The sequence below is a fragment of the Aphelocoma coerulescens genome, chromosome 28, assembly GCF_041296385.1.
Source record: "Aphelocoma coerulescens isolate FSJ_1873_10779 chromosome 28, UR_Acoe_1.0, whole genome shotgun sequence".
Classification (NCBI taxonomy): domain Eukaryota; kingdom Metazoa; phylum Chordata; class Aves; order Passeriformes; family Corvidae; genus Aphelocoma; species Aphelocoma coerulescens.
Window position 1 is genome coordinate 4703141 of NC_091041.1, and position 25130 is coordinate 4728270.

Consider the following 25130-nt stretch of genomic DNA (forward strand, 5'->3'; position numbering starts at 1 on the left):
GTTTCCGTAGTGTAGCGGTTATCACGTTCGCCTCACACGCGAAAGGTCCCCGGTTCGATCCCGGGCGGAAACACCTCTTTTTTCTTTTTTTCCCTTCAGGTTCCAAGGGGTGCCTTTTATTTCGGTGCTGCTTTGGTTTTTCTTGTTTGTTTGTAGGGGTGTGTTTAGGGCGGGTTTTTTTAATTCGGATTTATTTATTTCCCTGCCGTCTCCTGACGACTCGAGGCCTCCACCGAGCGCTGGGAAGAGCAGTAACCGGCACCGCGCGCCGCATCACTGAGCAACGCCCCGCTCCCGCCGGGGGCTCACAGTGGGCACAGCGCAGGCGGAGGGGGAAGGGGCGCTCCGCGTGCCGGTGCATCTCAGTTCGGTTCGGATCGGTGAGAAACGGGGGGAAAAAAAATAATACGAGAAAGGAAAAAACGGAGCTGCGTTGGCCGGGAATCGAACCCGGGTCAACTGCTTGGAAGGCAGCTATGCTAACCACTATACCACCAACGCCCGCTGACACGCTGCTTCCCGGCTTCCCCCAGCAACAGCACCCAGCGGGACCCAACCATTCTCCCCAAGCAGGGGATGAGGTAGAACGAGAGATGAGAACGGCTCTACAGCCGTCCCACGACGGCAACAAATGCTGAATTTGGGGCCCGTCTCTGAGGGCGAGGGGAGGAAGAATCTTCTCTCCGTGCTTTTTTTACCCTGTATCAGCCTCAATTCTCTCTGTGTCCCCCCTCTCCATGAAGACGTTGCAACGTACTGCCCAGGGAGGCGGCAGCCTCACCGTCCCTGGAGGTGTTTAAGGACAGACTTAGCTCCGTGGTCTGGGTGACAAGGCGGCTGTCGGTCACAGGCTGGACTCGATGACCTCAGAGGTCTTTTCCAACCTGATCTATTCTGTGTGATTCTGTGACAGCTCCGTACTCCCGCCAGGCATCTCCTCCCTCCCCCCCCTCCCCCCCCCCCGCAGTGGCAGTGGTTCCTCCCGTGCCGCCCGGGCGCGCTCCCGCCGCGCGCGCTCCCGCCACTTCCGCCGCCGGGTGAGAGGTCGCGCCGTGGCCGCCGCCGCCCCCGCGCCCCCGTTTCCGGGGCTGCCCCGCGCCCGGGACATGGAGCGGCACTGACGGAGCCGCCGCCGCCCCCTCCCTCCCCCGCCCGCGAGCCGCCCCCACCCCCGCCCGGCACGGGGAGGTCGCCGCGCCCCGCGGTGAGTGAGGAGGGGAGCGGGGGATGGCGGGGAGCGGGGTCCCGCCCCGGTACGGGTAGGGCTGGGTGGGGCCCACGCCTGTGCGGGGCGGCTGGGCCGGGCGGGGAGCGTTTGCCCGCTCCCTGGGCCGCATCCCCGCTGCCCCGGGCTGGGGGTGCCCGAGGGGCCGGGGGGGAGGTGTTTGCCCCCCTCCGTGGGCTGTTTTTCCCCCAGGGGTGGGGGCGGCCTCCCCTCGCCCCGGGGGGCGTTTGCTCGCCCGGGTTCGCCCCCAGGCCTGGCCCTCAGGGGGTCGTTTGCAGTTCATTGCCCCCACATGCTGCCCATGGATGGGGCGATGGGGGGGATCCCCTGCCCTTGGAAGGGGGTCCCGTCTCCCCCCAGCAGCCGCTGCTCTGCCCAGGCGGGTGAGGGGCTGCTCGCTCCTCTTCCTCCACGGCAAAGAGCCGCCTGCAGCGGTGAGGGAGATGGGGGCCACAGGATGCTCTGTCCCCGGGGATTCCCCCTCTCCTGCTATCCCAAATCCCGGCCTTTTCTCTGCACCAAGGGCAGAGCTCCCGGCAAGAGCTGCAGAGGGACACGGGCTGCTGGCAGCCTTTGCCAGAGCTCATCCCTCTCTGGAGAAATCCCCACAGCTTCATCCCCCTCTCAGTTGCTTTAATTGTTGGAGATCTTAAAGCTCCCGGCCACGACAGGGACATGTTGTAAGGGCTCCTGTAGGTGACTGTGTTCCTGTGTTCCATTGGCTCTTCCCGAATGATTCACGCTGGTTCCTGATCTCTTTTGTCTATTTTGCTCAGTTTCTCTTTTTTTTTTTTTCCTGGTTCAAGATTTTACTGTTCCTTCCCTCTGTGAAATGCGTGATCTGGGCTGGGTGCAATGAGGGTTAAGATGTTCCTCAGAATCATTAAAATCACTGAACAGCCGGGTCTGGCAGGACCTCGGGAAGTCTCTGGTCCAACCCCCTGCTCAAGGCAGGGTCAGCTGGGAGATCAGACCAGGTTACTCAGCATTCCTGAGCATCGCTCCTGCTGCCCTTCATGCCTGCATCAAAAACTGCCCTGAAATCGCTGGCTGCTGCTGCTGCTTCCTCCCTCTCTGCTCTCCTCTGCAGCTGAGGAGTTTCTTTGTGATGCTTTGTCTCCCGGTCCCCTGTGAGTGCGGTTTTGGTGGAGAAATGGCTGTTTGGGGAGAGCAGGAGCCTTGATAAAAGGCAGTGGTGGGTCTGGAGTGTGTCTGTGATTCAGAGCTAAAGACCTTTGTACTTGGGGAGAGAGGATGACAGTGAAGCACCTTCCTGTGCTCCTGGAGAACAGATTGGTGTGGGGAGTCGGGGTTCCTCGTGGCAGCAGGGCTGAGGCACAGGGAAGCAGCAGTCAGGCTTGGAAGATAAACGTGTTTTTTATGTCCCAGGTGGGACTGTGACCCTCTGGCTGGCTCCTTATGGTGTGTCCTTTGTTTGACTCTTCCCTCTAAGTGTATGGACCAGGCCTCTGTTTTGTCAGTTTTTAGTACCTGATACTTGCAAGAATTTCAAGATTTTGGGAAGGGGGTGACAGAAAGGTTCAGTACTCAAGATTCTCGGATTTTAAGAAGAACTTTCTGGGAAAGAAAGAGGCACGCCACAGAGTTCAGTGAGCCTCATTGTTCAGGTGAAGAAGTCTCTCAGATTTCTCAGGGCTGTTCAAATCCAGCCTGTGATGACAGAACAGATTTGGACCAAGGAATGAAACCCAAGGATTTATTTGCTCCTCCCCGCTCAGCTGGAAATGTGACCTATGGAAGATGCTTTTATCCAGCACTTGTATGAAATCTCCTTTCTCCCCTCTTCCTCCCCAGTTTCCTGTCCTGCCCAGCTCTCTGAGTAGTTAATGCAGAAGATAAAGAGGGTTCGTCTGGAAAACGAGACTGCGGGAAGTTGGAGAAGGTACGTCCAGGTCCCTCCGGGGCCTCTGTGTGCTGTGGGACGGAGCAGCAATCACCTCTGGAGCTGGGACAGAGCAGCAATCACCTCTGCAGCAAGTGAGGGTTCTGAGAAATCCCAGCTGTACAGTCCTGCCCGGGGAGCTCTGTGTCAGGATCTGTGAGTCAGGAAGTGACTCAGGACAATAACTTGTTTCACTCACTTCCAGTTTCGAGCTGTACATTTTTTTCCTGGTGCTGATTTCCCACCTGTGCTCGTTGTCCTCTCCAGACTAACACCTTCCCCCAAAGGAGGGCTTGGTAACTCCCCCACCTCACCTGGCAGGGCACAAATGGCATTAAAAGACCCCCAAGGGGCAGCTCCAGAGAGAGCAGTGTTCCTGCAAGAGCTCTGAGTCATCTCAGTCCCTGCCTCAGCGTGGGGCAGAAAGGACAGGGCTTCCCCAGCAAGATGGAAATCTTGGACGGGCTATTGCTGCCTGTCTTAAGGTGGTTAATAACCGGTGTCTTGATCCAACTCACATTTGAGTAATGTAATCCCAAAATCTACTCTGAGATAAGTTACTCCTTGTACTTGTTTACTTATCTACATGTTGTTGCCAAATACTGGCTACGTCTTTTTCCAGAGGTGGCTGTAGTGACAGAGGCAGAAATCTGAGTTTCTTTTTACTCTGTGTCATGCCAGGACCTAGGTTTTAGGGGTTTTTTTCCCTTCTAGTGGGAAGTATCTCTGCCCATGGCAGGGGTTTGGAATTAGATGATTTTTAAGGTCACTTCCAGTTCAAACCATTCTGTGATTTTGTGAGATTCCACCAGGCTCCAGCTGTGCCAGTGGCAATTCCCAGCACTCTCACCTCACTTTGTGTGGTGGCTGCTTTGCTTGTCCCGCTTCCCCGCTCCATTCTAGAGTCCAAATCACCAGGATGAGAACAGTACGAAGCTTAGAGCTGTGCTGTTCACATGATAAAGTCATGGCAGTACATGGAAGGGGCTCCAGGCTCCAGTTCAGCTGGGGACAGGTACCAGTATCACATTTGTGGACTGGTTTTAAAGGTTACATTTCCCCTGGTGAGGAGCCAGCCTGGCTCAGTGAGATGGATTCATCAGCTGGGTGAGAGTAACCCAAGGGGCCAGGCTTTGTGAGCCAAAGCCAGAGTATTTAATGGGCTGAGTTGACCTGCAGTGGGATGGGGTTGGGAGAATTGCACTCAGTTTATGGATTTTCATGGTCTTCCTGTCGCTTGTTTCTGACAGGCAACACTTCTGCCTTCAGCTGTGGTTTTAGCTGCTGCAGTGGAGACCCTGGATACAGGCAGAGGCCACAGACACACTCACAGGCTTAGAACATCCCATCATGTTCGCTTTTGTGGTTTCACTTGGACTTCCTGCCTGCCTTTGATTGGAAAATACTCCTCTTTATCCATTTTCAAGCTGTAGATTCACTGCTGGGCAGTAGGTACCAGGAGTACCTACAGAGTTATTTTGGGAGCTTGTTCTTGTGTTACTATTGGCACATTTTGTACAATTTAGGAACTTAGGAGTCTGAGGAGATGTTACATTTTCAGCCCTTGTACAAGGCTGATTCTGTCTCCTTGGAGCGAAATTCTCCAAGCTAATTTTGTCCAGTAAACTGAAGTTCTTCTGAAATTCTCTGTAACATTCTTTCAGGTACCTCCAAAACCACTCAAATATCCTCTTGGAGGGACATCCTGCTTCTCAAGTGGGGTGTCAGAAACTGGTTTCCCTAGTCCTCAGCTCATTCCTGCTTTGCAGTGGATGACATCACTGACCTTAGGCAAGTCTGTGGGTCCACCTCACGTCAAATTAACATTTGTGTTAATGCGGAGGCGGTTCTTGTCCTCTCCTTCCACACCTGCTCGCTTGGAAATCTCTGAGGAATGTGTGCTGCGTTTCTCAGGGTACAGCCAGGGTCTGGTCCTGCTGCCTGCTCTCTCTTAGCTAAGCAGCTGCACTTTTCCTTCCTGTTTTCCCATCTCTCTTACTTCATTCCTGGCCTCAGTATCTCCTCAGGTGAGTTGCTGTGCTTGGGTTTGAACCTCTCTCCCCCAAGCAATTTTCCTTTGGGATGGGAAGGGGATTCCTCTTCTGTGGTCTCACGGGGCAGGAGTTTATGTGCCTTTATGATAGGTCATAGCTTTGATGACATATCCATCCAAATTCCTGGAGTGGTTTTCCTTTGAGTCAATCTGCTTGTTGTCTGCACGAGAATCTGCTGCTTGTGCTTCCTTTAACAGCTTATTCCTAGAGCCAGTCCTGGGAGAGGGAGTTTTCTGAGGTCAATATCTTCATTTACAGGATTCAATATGTTTAAAATGTAATCCTTGAGTGCAGAGAATCCTAGGATCTGTAGTTTAAGGAGCGCCTGCTTGATTTTAAGGCTTAATTCTCTCCCTCTACTCCTCCCTCAGTTTTTTGCCCAGTTCTGAAGGGGAAGCGAGGATGACTGCAGTGGACACGCTCTCGGACAGCTCCGAAGTGGTTGAGATGGAGGATGTGCCTTCCCAATTCCAGGTGCAAAAGCATTCTTGGGATGGGCTGCGTGACATTATTCACAGCAGCAGGAAGTACTCGGGCATGATAGTGAACAAAGCTCCCCATGATTTCCAGTTTGTCCGGAAAACAGAGGAGTCCAGCCCGCACTCTCACCGCCTCTATTACCTGGGTAAGCCTCCGTGCCAGCATCCGGGGGAAGCATGGGGCTCTTCCAAACCCAGCAGGCAAGGGAAGGCGTGGGAGGGATCTCCCTTTATGGGATGGGGCAACTGAGATTGGGTAATGTGGCTCAAGGCTTGCAGGATCTTCCACAAAGCCCGGGACTCGCCAGTCCCAGACACGCTTCGCACACAGGGCTTCCGCTGTGGCAAGGGGAAGTGTTGGCCACCCAGCACTTCTGTGCCCCTTGTCACACGGGATGGGGAAGTAGAAGGGATGTTCCTCACACTCAGGGCTATCTTGTGCCTCTGTAGCTTGGGAGAAATGGGATTTACTTGCTTCAGTAACCAGACTGACTTTCCAAGAAATTTGCTGGGAGTAATGTGTAATTATATGTTGCAACATATTAATGGCAGGATGGTGGTGTCTCCTGCTTTATTAAGTGTCGTGAAGGTAGGATTGCTTTCAAGAGCAGGGATGAAAATTGAGGTGGGAATGAGCTGTTCCTGGCATTTGCAGGGAAATATCCCTTTCCTTCAGTGGGACTGAAAGCAGAATTCCGTGTTGTAGAGGTGCCTCGTAACAGTTGGAGCCACAATGTAATTAGTGACAGAGTTGTTGGATTTTAGTAACTGGATAATTTTGTGGCTGGTAGCATGGGAAGCTTTATAGACTATAAAGAGTTTGTTGTGCTTTGGGGCATGAGCTGATCGTTACTGGGCCAGTAAAAATTGCATGATGTGCAACTCTGTGCAGTGACTGCTGCCCTGAAGTGACCTTGCTGTTCTTCCTTCTTTTTCCAGGTTTTGAGTGTAGGTCACTGTAGGATGCTGGATTTGAGGGACTAATTTGTTTTGTCATTAAGCAGCTCCTGTGTGCCAGTGACTTGATTTGTGTAGTTCTCATAAATTCTTGGGACACAAGTGCTGCTCTGAAGGGCAGTAACCAGAGCTGGCATATTTTTCTTGTCAAGTCTGAGCAGTGAGGGTTGATTTAAAGCTGAATGTATTTCCAGTTCACTTTGATACTGGTTTTGATCTAGATGATTAAAGAACTAAGTGGCTAATTTTAAATTTTTTTAATGTTCTGTTGTATGAAATGGCAACCAAACCAGCTACTGGGTGGTTGGTGTTCTGCCAGGGTGTGACTGTTCCAGGAGCCAGAACCAGGAACTGAGGATACACAAGTGCCTTTTCAGTGTTTCTTTCCTTAAGGAATTGTACAGGGCTTAGAGCTCAGTTAAGATCAGTATCAGCCAGGTAATCCCAGAGTACCTCTTCTCATATGTCCCCAATAAAGGGTAAATGCTGATTTAAATGCTGATTTTTTTTGCCATAATAATGGACACTCCCAGGGATGGGGCAGCCACATCTTCTCTGGGCAACCTGTAAGTTCACAAGTCTTTAACTCAGTTTGCTGTTACTGCCCCAGCACTAAATAACATTTTAAAGTGTTTAAATTAAACTGAGTAGATGGAGACTCCTGATGAACTTTGCCGTAGAGTTGAATACTTCACTTGCAAGCAAAGTAAACTGTCTTTTGGGGAGGAAGGCACTCTTTTCCTTGTAAATGCCAATTGATTCTAGTCAGCCTGAGGTCACTGGAGAAAGTTCTAACATAAGGGGAAGGGAAGTCCAGGTCACAGTTGCCTGGGTGTCAGATATCTGTGTCCAGAGTCATTTGTTCCTCTCTGCAGTTTTTCCTGTTTGGCCATCTTCAATCATTCCTGGGCCATCCCCACAGAGTTTTATGTTGTATCGTAGCAGATGCTGCTTATGTTAAACACCACATGCTCAGCACTTTGGTGTTCCTGTATCTCTGAGGATTAGATCCTCACATATCACTCTGCTTACCGAGCACTTATTAATATTTCAGTTTTAATTTGAAGTAACTGTACTGCTGGGTCAGCCAGCTCAGAAATCTCTCTGTTCTGCCCAGAACATGTGCAGAGTAGGCAGTATCAGGGCACAGATCCCTGTGTGAATTTCTGATCCAGGGAGTCTCTATAGCATAAGTAGAGGGCAAGTTCATGGTCTTTGTTTTTGTGGAAACTGTCAAAATCACGTGTCAGGATATTTGATGGTTGTTTTGGAAGTTGGATGAAGGCCAGGAGCTTATTTGATAACCACAGTCAAAGGCTTATGTAAAATGACAAGGTCTTTTGACTCTGTAGGATACTGTTTCACATTTGAATGGGCTCTCTGGAGCTTCCAAGCTTTTCCTTCCCCCCTTGCAAGCTGCTGCCTTGGCCTGAATGAGGTCCTTGTAGCAAATTTCTGGATGAGAAGTGTGGAGAGTAATGTTGAGTCACCCATTCAGGGAGTGGTGCTTTTAGAGTGGATCTGGGGCGTGGAGGACAGGCACAGAGGGGAAAGTTGGACCTAATACGTTCTGGAGAGGTGAGTTAGTGTTAAATCTTGCTTAGGGAAAGTTCCAAACAAATGAATATTAAAGTGCTTTAGATATTATTCTGGGGTTGATCTGGGAGCTGCTTGGGAAGGAATGTGGGTAAATGTGGTAGCCCCAGCCCCTCTGTTTCCAGACTCCTGTTTGAATTTACTTGTGGGCCTCCTGGCTAACTCATCTTAAGTAGGGTGATGCTTTTGTCCTAATAGGAATGCCATATGGTAGCAGAGAGAATTCCCTTCTTTACTCAGAGATTCCCAAAAAGGTACGGAAGGAGGCCTTGCTGCTCTTGTCCTGGAAACAGATGCTGGATCACTTTCAGGTGAGTGGGAAGAGTCTGGGTTGCCAGTGCTTGGGGAAACTGGGTGATGCTGTGGGGCTGCTGTGGTGGGGACATCTGCATGGTGTCTGTCATCTTTCCTGCTTTTAAAAAGTTAGGAAAGTTGAGTTTAAATTGCTGCTTTTGCCTTACACTGCTGTGACTGAACCAGAACAGGAGGGAATTTTCCCCTCCCTGGTTTCAGTACCTTCATGTCCTTTGTCACTGACAGCATTGGAGGGTGTTGGGCTTTTCTCCCCTACTTAAAAAGTTCCTGGTGGAACAGAATTTCTGTCTTGACCCCATTTGGGCTGCGAGTTCTCTCCAGGGTAATTCAAGATCCCGGAAGAACTTTTGTTTGCAGTGTCTGACATGGAAACTGTTTGTGAAGGCTGCAGATAACGTCATTAAGTTAATTGGTTACATCTATTTGCATAAGCAGAGCAAGTGCAGCTGTTCTCAGTTCGTGCTGAAGTGCCAACTGCAGAACTGAGAGATTCACAGCTCAGCCCTCCTGCAGAGGGAAGTTTGGGGGGTGTGGTGGGTTTAGGCCTCCTGGACCCCACAGCTGTAGCCTGGAGCACAGGAACTGGGGACCCTGGCACTGCTGCCTGTTTGAGCTGGGGTGTTGTGACAGGCTCAGAGCACTCCTGTGACCATTCCTCTCCTTGCAGATCCTTTCAGATATTCCTTTCCTTCAATTCTAGGCAACCCCTCACCATGGGATGTATTCCAGAGAGGAGGAGCTCTTGAGGGAGCGCAAGAGACTGGGTGTCTTTGGGATAACATCTTACGATTTCCACAGTGAGAGCGGCCTGTTCCTCTTCCAGGCCAGCAACAGCCTCTTCCATTGTCGAGATGGGGGCAAGAATGGGTTCATGGTGAGTCTGGCGGGACTTGGTGAATATCACCTCAAAGGGGCTTGATGGTTTGGAGTGGAGATGGCTGCACATGGAATCCCAGGCTGGATGGAGTTGGAAGGGACCTTAAAGCCCATCCAGTCCCACCCCCTGCCGTGGGCAGGGACACCTCCCACTGTCCCAGGTTACTCCAAGCCCCATCCAACCTGGCCTTGGGCACTTCCAGCCACACCTTCTCTGAGCACCCTGTGCTCACACTAACTCACCTCCCCACCCTCACAGGAGGTTCTCCTGGAGCCCCTTTAGGCCCTGGGAAGGGCTCTAAGGTCTCCTCAGATCCTTCTCTTCTCTGGTGAACACCCCCAGCTCTCCCAGCCTGACTGCAGGGCAGAGAGGCTCCAGCCCTTAGAGCATCTCCATGGCTCCTCTGAACCTGCTCTAGCAGGTCCACATCTTCTACATCTTCATCTGTTTGGTTATGGTGGTTTCTCTCGTGTCCTGTCAGGGCCACATTTGCCATCATCCCGTGGGCTGTGCTGTATCTCTGATTTAGGCTTTTTCCCTGCAGAGCTGGGAGCTGATGTGGCACCCAGCTCCGTGTGTGTCTCTTGCCATAGGTGTCTCCAATGAAGCCTCTGGAGATCAAGACTCAGTGCACGGGGCCACGGATGGATCCCAAAATCTGCCCTGCTGACCCAGCCTTCTTCTCCTTCATTAACAACAACGACCTGTGGGTGGCAAACATCGAGACGGGCGAGGAGAGGCGGATGACGTACTGCCATAAAGGTAGCGGGGCTTCTTCCAGCTCCAGAAGGGAATTCCTGCTGAGGAATCTGGCCTGCAACACCCACACTGCTGGCTTATTTCTTACAAGTGCCTTTGTCTTTTGGGTCAGCATTTTCCAAGGAGATGGAAATGCAAAATGCAAATGCTGTCTCATCTTTGTTCCTCTGCAGGCTTATCCAATGTTCTGGATGACCCCAAGTCTGCTGGTGTAGCCACTTTTGTCATTCAGGAGGAGTTTGATCGGTTCACGGGCTATTGGTGGTGTCCCACAGCTTCCACAGAAGGTCAGTCACTGTTCTGCTCATCAAATCCTGGTGCTGTGACTGCTGCCTTCCTGCTAGGAATGGCACTCTGAGCATGATTTTCCTTTGGCCTGGGTTTGGGCTGTTTCTGGGGAGATCACCTGAAAGAACAAAGCACTGAGGGGATTATAATTGTGGAGTGTTTGCAGGTGGTCACTAAGAGCTGGGGCTGTACAGGTGTTCCCTCTGCACCAGTGCTCCAGGCAGTCCAGGAACAGCAAGAAATGCTGTTGCAAACGTTCCTGCTCTCTGTCCCAGGTTCAGAGGATTTGAAAACACTGCGGATCTTGTATGAGGAAGTGGATGAGTCAGAGGTGGAGATAATTCATGTTCCTTCACCTGCCTTAGAGGAGAGAAAAACAGATTCCTATCGGTACCCCAGGACAGGTGAGTGAAACACGTGGGGCTGCTGAGGCAGCTCTGGGCTCTGGCTGGAATCAGCAGTGGAATTGGGGCTGTGAACTTTGCATCATTAATCTGGGCACTTACTAGGATGTAGAAACTGGCTGTAAATGTTGAGACCTAATTGACTCTCCGATCCCAAAATGTGCTGCAAGAAAGGCTGAACTTTAAATCCCAGTCCTAAATGAAAGGATTGCTGAGGAAGTGGAATATATCCGGTGGTATATTGTGGAGTACATTCTGAATCCCATCTTGCCTCTCCCCCTGGGAACATGCACAGCCAACTAGGGAAGGCAAAGCAAACTGTTCCCATTCCCAGAATGACTCTGGTGTTTGCTCACATACATATTTGATATTTTTAAATTCACACTGAGCCATTTCAGTAGGACCAGGGGCAGTTCTCCTTTAGAAGCTGTATTTTGTGTAACCACAGAATGTTCAACTTGATTGTCTTGGTGCTTTTTCAATTCTTCTCTGCAGGCAGCAAAAACCCCAAGATTACATTAAAACTGGCAGAATTTAAAACAGACAGCAAGGGTAAGGTAAGTGATAACTCAGAAGGGGACATTGCACAGGAGGGTTTTTGAAGCTCCCGAGAATTAAAACAAGGTCACAAAGAAATCCTAAATAGTGTTAGTCTGGGTTTTTTTATTCTCTTGTAATACCTGGTTCTCTAATGTGTTTATCCAAGAAACAGAAAGACTTGAAAATGCTGAAAAGAATCATTCTGGTGGAGATTCAGCTGGGAATGTGGAGGGAAGGGGGAAGTGGGGTTAGCCTGGTACACCATGGCAGAGACAGGAGGGCTGGAGCCAGGTCTAATCTGGGGCTTCAGTCCCTGCCTGTGTCCTTTCCCGTGGCTGAATGCCAAAATCATTTTGCTTTGAAGCCTGTTTTTCCCTTCTCTTCCTGCTCTTTGTAGCAAGGCTTGCTTCTCCTGGCCTGACCCTTACTGATGCCAGTAGCTAAACTTCCTTGTTGTCCCATCTCCCTGAGCTTCCCTGGGAGGAGGTGAGGAGCTCTGGTGCTCTGATTTGATGTCAGACCTTGGTTTTGTTGCAGATTGTGTGTGCTCAGGACAAAGAGCTGGTGCAACCCTTTGCTGCCTTGTTTCCCACTGTGGAGTACATTGCCCGTGCTGGATGGACCCGGGATGGCAAATAGTGAGTCCATTTTCCTCCCAAAATAAATTTCCCAAGGGCTCCTCTGGCTGCAGACCCTCCATATGCTTGTGTTGTGTTCATGACCTGTTTTAAAGCCCTGAGTGCCAAAACTGGCACATGAATATTTGGCTTCCTCAGTGCTGTAGCATCCTAAAAGTAGGAGTGAAGCAGAGCAGAGTGACAGGCTGTGGGTTTGTCCCAACCACAGAGTTAAATGACATTGATACATTAAGTGGGCAGTCCTGGGGAATTCTTTGGAGCTGAAGGTGTTTAACACAGGTGCAGTGTGCTTCCTGCTGAAAATGGGGGTGTTCTGTAGGCAGTTTTGTCTTTGTTCGTTGGCACAGTTAGTGATCAAAGCCTGAATCACAGGACAGGGGCAGGATCTGTGGTGCCACGTCCTCCATGCCGCGTGTCCGAGGGGAAGGATTGCTCTGGGGCTGGCCATGGCTCCAAATGGGATACACAGTCTTGCCTGAAGAGTTACAGAATTCACCCCAATCCGATTGAAATTTTAAAGTTCTTAATTTTTCCCCCTCCCAAGCTTGCTTGGCTTAACTGGTGTGTGTGCAGATCAAGTAAGGGTGACTTGGCTGTCTTTGAAGGTGGCATTCTGTAACTCGTCATTAATTTTCTGCTCTGGAAAGGAAATTTAGAGAGCTTTCCAGCAGGTAATCCTGGAGGTGATTGTGATGTTCTGCACCAGAGCTTATCTAAATGTGCTGAATACCTCAGTTCCTGCAATCCTGCGGCGCTGGGGGAGAGCTGGCTCTTTTCAAACCTGTCTTTCATGATGAAGCTTCCCTGGATGCACTCGCAGGCCTTGGGGTGGCCGTGCTTTGCCATCTGTCATGCTGAGAGCCTGCAGTGCAGCACCACTTCCAGGGACTCTCCTTGGAGAGAAGCAGGGCTGGGACTGAAGCGACTCCTTCCCCTGGCACTCGTGTTGGGTCTATGCCTCTCTGTCAGAGCGCGAGGAGGAGGCTGCAGACAGAGCTCTTGGAGGGTGATCACTTGAGCTGGAGGAGAGCTGGAGCATAAACAGTTTTGCTTCCTGATGGAGGGGTGTCCAAGGAGGAGTTCCATTCTGGAGACAGGGCTCTGTTAGCAGTGCTCCCTTGGAACAGGCGCTGGCAAATCTGTCAGACATCTCGTCTGAGCGATACCCCTGTGAAATACCAGAGCTGTCTGGCAGTACGTGTGTGTTGGCACAGCTTCCAGGGGATTAGAAAGCAGCAGTGATGAGAAAAGCTTTGCATTCAGATGCCCAAATCCTTTCTGCCAGCGGGGGGAAGAAAGGGATGCATGTTCTGGGTGTTGGAAAGGAACCTCTGTTCTGTGGTACTGACATTCACCTCCGACTTCTTTCCCCAGTGCCTGGGCTATGTTCCTAGACAGACCTCAGCAGCGGCTCCAGCTAGTCCTTTTGCCTCCAGCACTCTTTATTCCAGTCCCAGAAAATGAGGAGCAGCGTGCTGAATTTGCCAAAACTGTGCCAGAAAATGTCCAGCCATTTGTGATCTATGAAGAAACCACTGATGTGTGGATAAATGTAAGAGGCTCAGGGCTGGGAGAACACAGACTGCCCCTTCCTCCCCTCAGTTAACCATTCTCATGTTGATGGGTGTCCAGTTTAGTCCTTGCTCCAGCAGCTTTGCTACTCAGTAGCCCCAAATTTGGTGTTAAATCAGGGGTTTGACAAAACAAATCACTCACAGGTTTCTCATCTTGTGTGACAGGTTCATGACATCTTCTATCCTTTCATCCAGCCGGAGGGGGAGGAGGAAGAGCTCTGCTTTATCCGAGCCAACGAGTGCAAAACGGGGTTCTGTCACCTGTACAGGGTGACAGCAATCCTGAAGCCAGGCAGCCACGACTGGGTGCAGCCCTGTGTCCACAGTGAGGGTAAGGGCTGCAGCCCTGGGAGCTCCCCCTCTCGTTGGCCTGTGTTGTCCTTTGGGGAGGGCAGTCATTTATTCTCATGGTTTTTCTTGCAGATGATTTCAAATGTCCCATCAAGGAGGAGATTGCCCTGACTGGTGGGGAATGGGAGGTGCTGGCGAGGCACGGATCCAAGGTAGGGGTTATTTTTATTCTCTTGCAGTGTCTCAGCTCTGCATTGTCTGCCCTCAGTCCTGGCCTGAGTCCTCCCTTACGCCTGGGACCTGCTAGAACTGCTTAAGTTTCATTTTGTTGCTGTTTTTATTGCTGCCTGTGCTTTCCCCAGAAGTGCTGTAGGCCAGTGCACATGGATCTGATTGCCTTCTTAATCAGACTTCGGATTGCTCCTTCGGTAAATCCCAGGAGTGGGTCAGGCTATAAAAAAGGACACAAGTCTGAGGTTTAAGAGCAACAAAGAACCATTTTGTGGAGAAGCTGGGGACTGCTGCCTTTGCTGAGGCATTTTAACTCCAATGAGTTCTTGCAATGTGGAAATGTGTCCTGGCACTCGGAGTGAACTCTTGGTCTCCAGCTGATCCCTCAGCAGAGCCTTTAGGAAGAAGGCAGCTGGGGAATATAAAGCAATTTAGAATATGGAAAAGCTGTATCTGTTGTCGCTTGCAGAACAGCCAGAAATGAATTTTTATTAATCTTGTAGAAACCTAGTTTCATTTTTGCTTCAGGAATTAACTCTGAGTCTGATCTTTAACACTCCCAGGTGATTTCTGTCAAAATAAAGACCTTGTCTGTTCATTTCCAATTAATCTGGATTTTCACTTCTCGCTTTTTAAAAGAACAACAGCTCCAAGCTTTTGGTTTCTGCTGCTTTTCCTCAATCTGCAATTAACCTGCTGTCCCTCCCCATGTGGATTCTCACTGTACATGCTGTTGATTTTGGCCACAGCTCTTCCCTGCATGTGTTATGGCTAAAATTGTGTTAGCAGCAATTATTTTGATGCATTTGTTGCTCCACAGGGCTCTGCCTGGTTTTCCTGGCCAATTGGGTTAGATATGTTTTTCCCTTTGCTGTTCACAGGGGTCTTCAAACTGTGGGTTAGCCAGAAATAGCATTTGGAAACTGTAAGGTGGAAAAACAGTTCAGTTACTGTCGCTAGATCAATGCAGGATTTAAAAGCTGTCGCCTCTGTTCCTGCCTGACTCTGTGGTTTTTAGAAACAGCTTTATCTGGACAGTAAAAAAACCTATTTTAATGTGTCTTAAAGTTTGGTGGTGAGAGTGTTAGACTGGTCCTCCCACAAATGGGAATTCATTGCCATGGTGGCTGGAAAAAAGGTACCTGTACCCTCTAACCCAGCCATGCTTTGGCTGTGGCCAGGTGAGGGTCAGAAACAAGGGACAGGAGCAGAGGAAACAGCCTCACGTTGCACCGGGGGGGGTTAGGTTGGAGAAGGGGGAAATGGCTTCACTGGAAGGGTGGTCAGGAACTGGGACAGGCTGGCCAGGGCAGTGGGGAGGAGTCACCACCCCTGGAAGTGTTCAGAAGGGTGTGGATGTGGCACATGGGGACATGGGTTAGTGGTGAGCACAGTGCTGCTGGGTTAATGGTTGATTTTGGAGGGATTTTCCAATGATTCCATGGTTCTGTAAGATGCCATATAAGCACAGAATCTTCCTTGTTAAGAGGATGGCTTCCTCTTAGCCTGCAGGGAGCAAAGCCCAACTTTTTATGCCCATTAATAAGCAAATGCTTTGAGTCTTTAATAAAAAGGCTGAGGGACTGTTCTTTGTCGCTGCATTGTGTTGTCTGCAGTTCTCCAAGTGCTGTGTGTGTTCTCTGGCCCCTCAACCCCCTGCCCTGAGCAGCCCCATCATGGTCTGCATGTGTTCTGAGCTGGCTCTGCCCAGGGACAGACATGTTGGGCTGGCAGAGGGGCAGAGCTTGTCCCTGTCTGTCCCTGAGCCCTCTCTCCCGGCACAGATCTGGGTCAATGAGGCCACCAAGCTGGTGTATTTCCAAGGCACAAAGGACACCCCGCTGGAGCACCACCTCTACGTGGTCAGCTACGAGGCTCCAGGGGAGATCATGCGACTCACCACTCCAGGCTTCTCCCACAGCTGCTCCATGAGCCAGGTTTGTTGTTTCTTGGATTCCCATCTCCTGACTGACAGGGATCCTAACTGCGAGTGGCAATGACTCGTGGCCAGTAACGAGTCCTGAGTGCTGCTTGAGGTGTGGGAGCTTTTCTGTGGGAAATGCAGGATCTCGTTCCCTAACTCTCCTGTCTCCCCTGCCAGAACTTTGACATGTTCATCAGCCACTACAGCAGTGTGAGCACTCCTCCCTGTGTGCACATCTACAAGCTCAGCGGCCCCGATGATGACCCACTCCACAAGCAGCCCAAGTTTTGGGCCAGCATGATGGAGGCAGCCAGTAAGTCCTGGGGAGTGTTGCCAGTGGGGCCTTTCAGTGGTAACTCTCCCAGCAGTAGCCAAGAGTGATGGGGGGAAGTGGTCTGAGTACCTTCGCTCTGAGGGAAGATGAATTGTGTTATCTTGTGGGGGAGATAAATTCTCATGGTCAGCTCGCCCAGGAAATGCTCTCTGGGCTTTTAAGGTGGTTCACACATTGAGCAAAAATCGTGCTCAGGGCTGTACAGAGTCTACACACTCACAAGGATGTGGTTTTAGCATGGAGTCACCAGATGGTTTGGGTGAGAAGGGACGTTGAAGTTCATCTTGTTCTCATGCCCTGCCATGGGCAGGGACATCTTCCTGGGGCAGGTGCACCAAGCCCCGTCCAACCTGGCCTTGAACACTTCCAGGTGAATTTTTATTCGTGGTTTGTCTGAAGAGGGAAGGAATGAGTCCCTGGGATGCAGTGGCTGCTCCGTTCTCCACTGCAGGTTTTAAAGGTTTAGGTACAGCTCACAGCAGCTGAATCCCTACTGCAAACACTTTCTGCCATCCCTCTTCTTACTCTCTCCCACGCTGCTGTTGTGGCACATGTGCCTTGTTGGAGAACTCCCAGCTGGTGAGGTTTTCCTATGGAATCCCTTCCCTGTGCAGGCAGGGAGAGGCTTTGCTAAGCCTTGGTGTGGTGTGGTGTTGAAGGAGCCCTGACCAGGGTCAGGTTTGGACAGAGGAGCTGGTTCAGGGGGTGGGAGGCAGAGCCTGCTCAGTCCCTCAGTGCTGTGTGTGACCCTCCTGCTGCAGGCTGTCCCCCAGACTACGTCCCCCCGGAGATCTTCCACTTCCACACCCAGTCGGACGTGGAGCTCTACGGAATGGTCTACAAACCTCACGATGTCCAGCCTGGCAAGAAGCATCCCACGGTGCTCTTTGTGTATGGAGGCCCTCAGGTAATAACCCAGGTGAACTGCTGGGGTCCGGGCTGGGGCTGCTGCCCAGGGCACAGCTCTGTCAGTCATGCATCAGGACTTGCACTTTGGGTAGCAGTGAACACTGTCATGGAATCATGGAATGGTTTGGGTTGGAGTGACCTTAAAGCCCATCCAGTTCCACCCCTTCCATGAGCAGGGACACCTTCCACTATCCCAGGTTGCTCAGAGATCCAGCCTGGCCTTGAATACCTCCAGGGATGGGGCAGCCCCAGCTTCTCTGGGCAACCTGTGCCAGGGCCTTGCCACCATTACAGCAAAAAACTTCCTCCTAATATCTAATCTAAACCTACTCTTTTAGTTTGTCCCTCTGTTTGACCTCTGCTTCAAACCTCAGATGACTTTTCCAGCATGTGGTTTGATTTCCATGGCTCTGGTAGCTCAATGAGTGGCTGCTGTCCAGCTCAGGATCCTCCACTGACACAGGAAGGCACTGGAAGGCAGCTGCTCAGCTCTGAAACTCTTCCTCCCTCCTTGTGCAGGTGCAGCTGGTGAACAACTCCTTCAAAGGCATCAAGTACCTGCGGCTGAACACGTTGGCATCCCTGGGCTACGCTGTGGTGGTGATTGATGGAAGGGGATCGTGCCAGCGAGGCCTCAAATTTGAAGGGGCCCTGAAAAACCAAATGGTAACGTCCTCCTTGTGCTGGGGAATCTCTGGTCATTTGTCCTCCCTAAGGGTGGTGGCTGCTCGTTTCCTGTGTCACCATTGCCCATTCCTGCCTCAAGTTTCTAAATTTACCAAGTCCACTAACATGAGCCTCCTTGTTGCCTTTCAGGGTCAGGTGGAGATAGAGGACCAGGTGGAAGGTTTACATTATGTAGCAGAAAAATACGGGTTCATCGACTTGAGCCGGGTCGCCATCCACGGCTGGTCCTACGGGGGCTTTCTGTCCCTCATGGGGCTCATCTGTAAACCCAACGTCTTCAAGGTGAGCCTGCACGTGGGACTGGCACCTTCAGGACACTTGGCTCTCGCAGCTTCTGTCCCTCTTGGCAGCTGGAGTTGGCATTTTGGCTTGTTTGTGGTGGACAGGTGGAAATGTCCCCCTGTCCTGCCTGCCTGGAGCTCCTGGCTCCAGTCCTGTGTCCTGCTGCAGCTCATCCCTGGCTGGGGCTGGAGGAGGATGGCTCTGGGACGGGCTGCTTCCCAGTGGAGGGCTGGGTCTGTCATACAGGGAGATGTTGATGTGCTATTCCCAGCCTCCAAGTCCCAGCAGAGTTTTTGGATCGTTCACAAATCCTCCTTGCAAAGGGGAGGCCTTTAGTGCTGATGTGCAGGAATTTGCCCCATTGTGACCACAAGAGGAACAGCAGGAGGAGGAATCTGGATTGTGTGTGGGATTGCTGAGGGGGAATCCTGATCTGGGTGTCAGAACAGCCCAGAGCCTGCTTCTTCCTGCCTCTCCTGGGAAACAGGGAACACTTGTGCTGTTGAGCAGGCAGTAATGGAGGCTGTGTGGTGCCACCCCTCTGTTTGACAGATCGCTATAGCAGGTGCCCCTGTCACCGTGTGGATGGCCTACGACACCGGCTACACCGAGCGCTACATGGACGTCCCCGAGAACAACCAGCAGGGCTACGAGGCTGGCTCGGTGGCACTGCACGTGGAAAAGCTTCCCAACGAGTGAGTACCTGCCCCAGAGCTGCTCCTGCTCCTGCTCAGTGCCACCTCTGCTCCATCCCAAAGGAATGCAGGGGTTCTGGTCCACTTTAACTCGGCAGCAGCTGGGCCACGGCACCCCCAGCTCCTCTGCCAGGGAGGGCTCGAGGCCCACGGCCATGGCCTGGCACTGCTCTTGCTTGGGTTTGGCTTGTCCAGCTCTTTGCTCAGACCCTCTGCAGAGCTTTTATCTGTTATCTCGTCGTGTTTTCCATCTGGTTTCTCATCCTGTTTCTCTCCTTATCTCCACCCCATGTCCAGGCCAAATCGTTTGCTGATCCTCCATGGCTTTTTGGATGAAAATGTGCACTTTTTTCACACCAACTTCCTGGTATCGCAGCTAATCCGGGCTGGAAAACCTTACCAGCTGCAGGTAGGAGGGACGGGAGTGGGGTGGGAAGGTCCCATAAATCTAGAGAAAGCTCTCTGCTGTGTGTTCTGGGGACGGGAGGAGATGGAGGCAGATGTCCCACATCCTGTCATGATGCTGGTGACAGTGAACACCTCGCTGGACTCGGACAGGAGGCCGGGAGGTGGCACTGTGGCTGTTCCATGGCTGGCAGACGTGGCATGTGCAGGCAGGGCTGCTGCCCTGGGGCCTGGAACTTTCCTTCTCCACGAGCTGCTCTGTCCCACTTGGCAGAGGTGGCTGCAGTAAGGGAGGGGTTGTGCTCCAGACCTTCCCTGGCACCCTCTTTGTCCACATGGAGACTGGATGGAGGGAACAGGGCTGAGGGGAGGGAGGTCTGTCCCTGCTGAGTGACCGATGCCGCGTGTCTGCCCCGGCACAGATCTACCCCAACGAGAGACACAGTATTCGGTGCCCTGAGTCAGGAGAGCACTACGAAATCACGCTGCTGCACTTTCTACAAGAATACCTCTGAGAGCACGAGCCTCTGCAAACTGGACACTGACAGCTCACCTGCCCCGTGCCCTCCCGTTCCCCAGCAGCGTCCAACCCAGAGCACAAGGGGCTGAGTGCCCACGTCGGGCTGGGGGTCCCCCCAGGCCAGGGGGAAAAGCTGGAGGGCACCTTCCCTTTGGACAGTGCCACCTTCTCTCACTTTCCAAGCTGGAGGTCTGCCCCTGCTCAGCTGCTCGTCCTCCTCCTCTCCTCCAGCCTGGCTGTTCAATGCTTTTTTTGCTGCTACTCCCTCTCTCCTGGGAATCAATGGACAGTGGTCTATGTCCCGAGGCTGAGGTTTGTGTCCATCTCTCTCTCCCCAATCCTTTTCCCCTTCCACTGCACCTGTGCAGTTCCCAAACTCTTACCTGCAAGAACTCAGTGCCTGTGTTGGAAACGGAAGAGCCGAATCAGAAGCTGCCTTAAGCCAGGAGTGGGAGGGAAGAGACAACTACCTACTGCTCACCTGGGGAGCTGGTCTGTGTCCTGGCCCTGCTGCCACACTGGAGCCCTGGGAAGGGAAGAGAGCTCTACAGAAGCATGCAACACTAGTCTTTTTTTTTTATATATATATATTTTCCAGTTTAAATTTGCAGAGCAGATGGAGGAAGTGGCCGGGGCCAGTAACAGCGTCCTCTGATCCTTCCTCTCATGGCCGCTCTCACACAGAGTTGTGCCAACAGGTAGCACTGGCAACTGGCTACAGCCAGAGCCTCTCTCCAGCGCACACAGCAGCATTTGGGTTTTTGCAACACAAGATGGATGATATTTATGCAAATCCTCCCTCCCTCCGTTCTCTGTGCCGCCTCCCAACCCCCCTCTCCTTCCCCCAGCTTTCCGATGTGCACTGAAATTGGCTGTGCTTCAGTTCTCTGCGGGTCAGTGACTGGTCCCCTTGCCCGTCTCTCCTGGTTTTTATTTACCTGGGCAACAGGAACTGCAGTTCTGGGGAGGGGGGATTGAGCAATCACACCTCAGGGGAGCACATGCCCCCCTCAAGCCAAGGGTTCTGCCAGGGGCAAAACGAAAACACAAACAAAACCCACCCAAATGAACCACGTTGACTTGCCCTGGAGTATTTTAAGTGCGTATTATGAAAAGAAAATATTTTTATGGATTCTTATTCTTTTATAATTATGAGTGTAAGATGTAGCGACTCATTAAAATATTGGAAAGAGATGTGGTGGCTGCTTTGGGGGGCGGGAGGAAGCGGCAGCTGCTGCCACAGCCAGAGCAGCTCTGCTGAAAGCCAAGTGCTCTGTTCTTTCTGTGCCGAGCAGTGGAGAGAATATTAAATCCCTGATGTTCCTCGGGGGAAGCATGATCCAAGCAGTTGAGGGTTGGGAATCCTGGACCGTGTTCTTGGCTCGGCGTGACCTTGAGCGAGTCAGCACCAGCCTGGGGTGGGCACCTCCCTCCCTCCGCTGGGATTCGGGGGTGCAGCTGCTCTGGTCCCGCTCTGGGACACACGGAGCTGCTTTTGCAGAGCTGGGCCTGCTGCTGCTCGCCCTCCCAGCTCAAAGCTTCCCAAGCCCGGCCTTGCTTTGCCTTCCTCCGTGGGAGCCGGTGTTAATGAACGCGCTGTTCGTGCCCCAAAGGTGCTGCTGGAGGCTTGTTCCAAATGCAAAGCTTCTTCCAGCTGGAGCGTTTGGGGTCCTGGGGACAGCTGGGAGCAGATTTTCCCCCCTCTTCTTGTCCCTGTGCCTGAATAATTGTCCCAATTGTTGCAGTTGTGGTTTAGCTGCTACAAAGCATCTCGGGTGCGAGTTTTGAGGTCGGAGGGGCGGAAGGAGGGACCGGGATGGAGGAAGTTGCACCTCTCTGAGATGTGTCTATAAGAGCACCCTGCAGCCAGCAAAGCTGCTCCCTCTGTCCCTGCTGCCCTCACAGCTGGGTGGGTGCTGCTGGATGGTAAGAAGCTTTATTTTTGCAGGGTTTGTTTCTTTTCAGGCTTAATTTAAACTGCTTTTTCCTGTCCCCAAAAAGCCGAGTGTTTCTTAAAATGTCTTAAAACGCTCTTGTCTAGAAGAGTTTGCAAATCTGTTGGCTCCTCTGATCCCCCAGCTTGCTGCAGGATTGTTTGGCACCCTAAAAAGGGGTTGGTTTTCTTCTTTTGGGGATTGAGAATCCCGAGAGGAATTAGCTGGGAAATCGCCTCCCGCGGGCCAGAGCTGTTCCATATGGAACAGGCTCTGTAGGGGATTGAAATACAAATGATGTGGGAGGCCCCCACCCCACTGTCCCGCAGGAAAGGTGATGGGAATGGGGAGCAGGGCGTCTCTGGGTGGAGGATTTGCAGCTGGAGGATGAGGCTGAGCTAATTTCCTGAGTGAGTGGCAATGACAGAGGAAGCAGCAGGTGCTGGGCAAACCAGGCAAAAACGACTCTTCCTCAAGAATTTGGGACTTGAGTGTGGCTTGGGAGGCATTTCTCTCCCAAAAACCCACCCTGTGGGGCTTTATTTTTAGGTGGATGGGGTGGAGGGAGAACAGATGTTCTTGAGGGCCTATTTTTGAAACAAAATCACTTCTCCAGCTACAAAATTAGCTCAGAAAAGTCACTCCTTGCCCTGAAAGATGCTCAAATGGAAAACTTCCCGGCATCTCCATTCCCAAAGTGGGTGGGATAAAGGTGCAGTGACAGCTCTGGCTCTGGGAAAGCCACGTCAGTGGAAACTCTGGGTGCTTGGGGGTCTCAGGCATTTGATCTCTGCACCCCCAGAATAACTGGAGCAGCTCAGAAATCCCAGGGTCCCCAGAGGAGGAGTGGGGTGTCCAAGGAAGGCACAGGGCTGGGCTGGGCTCTGTGTGTCTGTGCTGGCCAAAAGAAAGGATGTAAATTGATCTTGGAGAATCCTCACGGAGGGATTTTGGTGAAATCACAGGCATCCCAGCTCCGTGTGGGGACAGAGGGAAGGCTTCAGGCATGGCCTCTGCAGAGAAACCTCCTCTCCCTGGTTCCCCCTCCAGCCCCTCTCGGAGCTGGTGCAGATTTCTCTGCCTCCCCCTCTCCTCAAATCCAGATTTTTCCTGTTCCCAGTCCTTGGCCTGGCCTCAGCCCAGAGCCCCCTGACCCCGCTCTTGCTGTCCCCAGCCGGGTGCCATGGCCCTGACCCTGGGGCTGCTGCTGGCCCTGCTGGGCTGCGCCGCGGCACCGGATCCCGCCCTGGAGGAGGCCTGGGAAGGGTGGAAGAGTCTCTATGCCAAGGAATATCCAGGGGTAGGTCCTGCTCCCCACAGCCCTCCCAACGCGTGCTGGGTCCTGCTCCAGGGGGTCTCGTCCATGTGCACCCACCCCACCCTGTGCCCCCTTGATCCAGGGGCCATTCCTGATCCTTCTGATCCTCTGGCAGGAGGCCGAGGCCATCCGCAGGGAGATCTGGGAGCAGAACCTGCGCCACATCCAGCAGCACAACCGGGAGGAGTCGCAGGGGAAGCACAGCTACCGCCTGGCCATGAACCACTTTGGGGACCTGGTACTTGCTGCCACCTTCCCTGGGGACCCTCAGAGCACCCAGAGCTTGATCCAGGGGATCAGGGACATCTTGATGCTCACAGGGCTTGATCCAGGGAGTGCCAGCTCCCAGCCCACTCCCGGGGCTGGGCTGCTTCCTGGAGGTTGGGGGCACCCTTGGCATCACACGAATTTTCCCTGGTGCCCTGCAGACAAACCAGGAGTTTAATGAGCTCATGAGTGGCTACATCCCGGTGAAGAGGGAGGAGCCAGCACCACTATTCCGAGCCTCGGCAGCCCTGAAGGCCCCAGTGAAGGTGGACTGGAGGGCCAAGGGCTACGTGACACCCGTAAAATCCCAGGTGGGCACGGGGTGGGAGCCCAGCCAGGGCTGTGGGCAGCAGAAGTGAGCACCGGCAGCAGCAGCTCTGAGCTGCTCCCAGAGTCCTGGCTGCTGATTCTGTAGCTCAGAGCAGCACCAGGGGCTCAGAGCATCCCTCTGGTGGGCCTGGGGGCGAGGCCGTGACCCCCTGCTGCCCCCACCTCCCCCAGGGCGACTGCGGGTCCTGCTGGGCGTTCAGTGCCACGGGGGCCCTGGAGGGGCTCATGTTCAGGCGGACGGGGAAGTTGGTGGTGCTGAGCGAGCAGAACCTCATCGACTGCACCCAAAATCTGGGCAACGCGGGCTGCAGAGGCGGCCGCATGCAGCCGGCCTTCCAGTACGTGCGGAACAACGGCGGCCTCAACTCGGAGCATTCCTACCCCTACCAGGGCACTGTAAGGGACAGCAGGTGACCCCGGGACGCGGCAGAGCACTGCTGGTGTCCCAGCCCTGGTGACACTTTCCCTCTCTCAGGACAACTCTCGCTGCCGATACAACCCCCGCGACAAGGCCGCCACCTGCTCCGGCTTCAGGACGGTGCCCAAGGGCAACGAGGTGGCCCTGCAGCAGGCAGTGGCAACCAACGGCCCTGTGTCAGTGGCAGTGGACGCCAGAAGCCGGAATTTCCAATTCTACAACTCAGGTACTGTCTCCTTTTGGTGGGTAAACTGAGGCAGGGCCACCTCACCGCAGGCCTGGGCTGCTGAGCCCCTTGCCCAGGGCACCCAGCCACGGGCAATCGGTAGCACCACCTGGAAATGGGGCCAGGGCCAGCCCCCAGCTCACCCTAGCTCTGCTCCCCCCAGGCATCTTCACTTGCCCATCTGGCCAGCAGAACGTGAGCCACGCGATGCTGCTCGTGGGCTACGACACGGCCCCAGTGGGCAAGTGCAAAGTGAGCTACTGGATCCTAAAGAACAGGTGAGGGCTGAGGGGGTTCCCCCGAACCTGCTGCCCCCCTGGTCCTCATCCTCAGGGATGTGCTCAGGGAGGTGCTGCTCCCGTCTCTGCCTGCAGCTGGTCGGAGTGCTGGGGTCTGAAGGGCTACATGTTCCTGCTGAAGGACGCCGGCAACCAGTGCGGGGTGGCCAGCGATGCCAGCTACCCCCTGCCCTGAGCCAGGACAGCTCTCCCTCCCTCCCAACCTGCCTGCAAATCCACAGCTGCTTCCTTCTGGAAACGGGCTTTTGTTCCTGTGCAGCAAGAAGCAATTAAAAGTGCCATGTTAATTGGCTGATGCAACCAGGTCCTTGTCACAGAATGGTGGCATCGCGGAAGGGGCAGGGTTGGATGGGACCTTAAAGCCCATCTTGTTCCCGGACACTTTTCAGGCTGCTCCAACCCCATCCAGCCTGGATGCTCCCTCTCGCCGTGCTCAGCATTCTCCAGGCCT

The 25130-nt window shown here is 53.0% G+C and overlaps 2 protein-coding genes and 2 non-coding genes across 10 annotated transcripts; 3 read left to right on the forward strand and 1 right to left on the reverse strand.

Annotated features, from left to right (window-relative positions):
* On the forward strand, positions 1 to 73 carry TRNAV-CAC (transfer RNA valine (anticodon CAC)). Its single transcript has one exon. It is a non-coding gene; the product is annotated as a tRNA-Val (tRNA).
* A 356-nt stretch (positions 74 to 429) lies between these two features.
* TRNAG-UCC (transfer RNA glycine (anticodon UCC)) lies at positions 430 to 501 on the reverse strand. Its single transcript has one exon. It is a non-coding gene; the product is annotated as a tRNA-Gly (tRNA).
* A 647-nt stretch (positions 502 to 1148) lies between these two features.
* Positions 1149 to 21081, forward strand: DPP9 (dipeptidyl peptidase 9). 7 transcript variants are annotated; one of them, XM_068996955.1, is made up of 22 exons: positions 1149 to 1204; positions 3041 to 3128; positions 5554 to 5656; positions 5753 to 5807; positions 8413 to 8525; positions 9230 to 9403; positions 10000 to 10168; positions 10339 to 10452; positions 10729 to 10857; positions 11353 to 11414; positions 11935 to 12035; positions 13410 to 13587; positions 13775 to 13940; positions 14033 to 14112; positions 15916 to 16068; positions 16233 to 16368; positions 17151 to 17296; positions 17818 to 17964; positions 18115 to 18267; positions 18820 to 18962; positions 19260 to 19371; positions 19790 to 21081. In XM_068996955.1, the coding sequence occupies exons 2-22, from the start codon at positions 3073 to 3075 to the stop codon at positions 19880 to 19882; spliced, it is 2583 nt and encodes an 860-aa protein (XP_068853056.1). In that variant the 5' UTR covers positions 1149 to 1204; positions 3041 to 3072; the 3' UTR covers positions 19883 to 21081. The 7 variants fall into 7 exon arrangements, with proteins under 7 accessions (XP_068853056.1, XP_068853049.1, XP_068853055.1 ...); XM_068996948.1 differs by having other exon boundaries at positions 5554 to 5807; XM_068996949.1 differs by lacking the exon at positions 1149 to 1204 and adding an exon at positions 2140 to 2355 and having other exon boundaries at positions 5554 to 5807.
* A 663-nt stretch (positions 21082 to 21744) lies between these two features.
* LOC138099615 (procathepsin L-like) lies at positions 21745 to 24974 on the forward strand. Its single transcript, XM_068996977.1, has 8 exons — positions 21745 to 21813; positions 22996 to 23121; positions 23255 to 23377; positions 23568 to 23717; positions 23908 to 24132; positions 24212 to 24380; positions 24544 to 24658; positions 24755 to 24974. Exons 1-8 carry the CDS (start codon positions 21811 to 21813, stop codon positions 24852 to 24854), a joined length of 1011 nt encoding a protein of 336 aa, XP_068853078.1. The 5' UTR covers positions 21745 to 21810; the 3' UTR covers positions 24855 to 24974.
* The last annotated feature ends 156 nt before the right edge of the window (positions 24975 to 25130 follow it).

Excerpts from the sequence above, each read along its gene's own strand:
- DPP9 (XM_068996948.1), top strand. The coding sequence starts at position 3,073 with ATGCAGAAGATAAAGAGGGTTCGTCTGGAAAACGAGACTGCGGGAAGT. Across the intron at positions 5,808-8,412 it reads TCACCGCCTCTATTACCTGG|GAATGCCATATGGTAGCAGA; the intron begins GTAAGCCTCCGT and ends TTGTCCTAATAG. Across the intron at positions 19,372-19,789 it reads GAAAACCTTACCAGCTGCAG|ATCTACCCCAACGAGAGACA; the intron begins GTAGGAGGGACG and ends GCCCCGGCACAG.
- LOC138099615 (XM_068996977.1), top strand. Across the intron at positions 24,381-24,543 it reads TTTCCAATTCTACAACTCAG|GCATCTTCACTTGCCCATCT; the intron begins GTACTGTCTCCT and ends TGCTCCCCCCAG. Across the intron at positions 24,659-24,754 it reads TACTGGATCCTAAAGAACAG|CTGGTCGGAGTGCTGGGGTC; the intron begins GTGAGGGCTGAG and ends CTCTGCCTGCAG.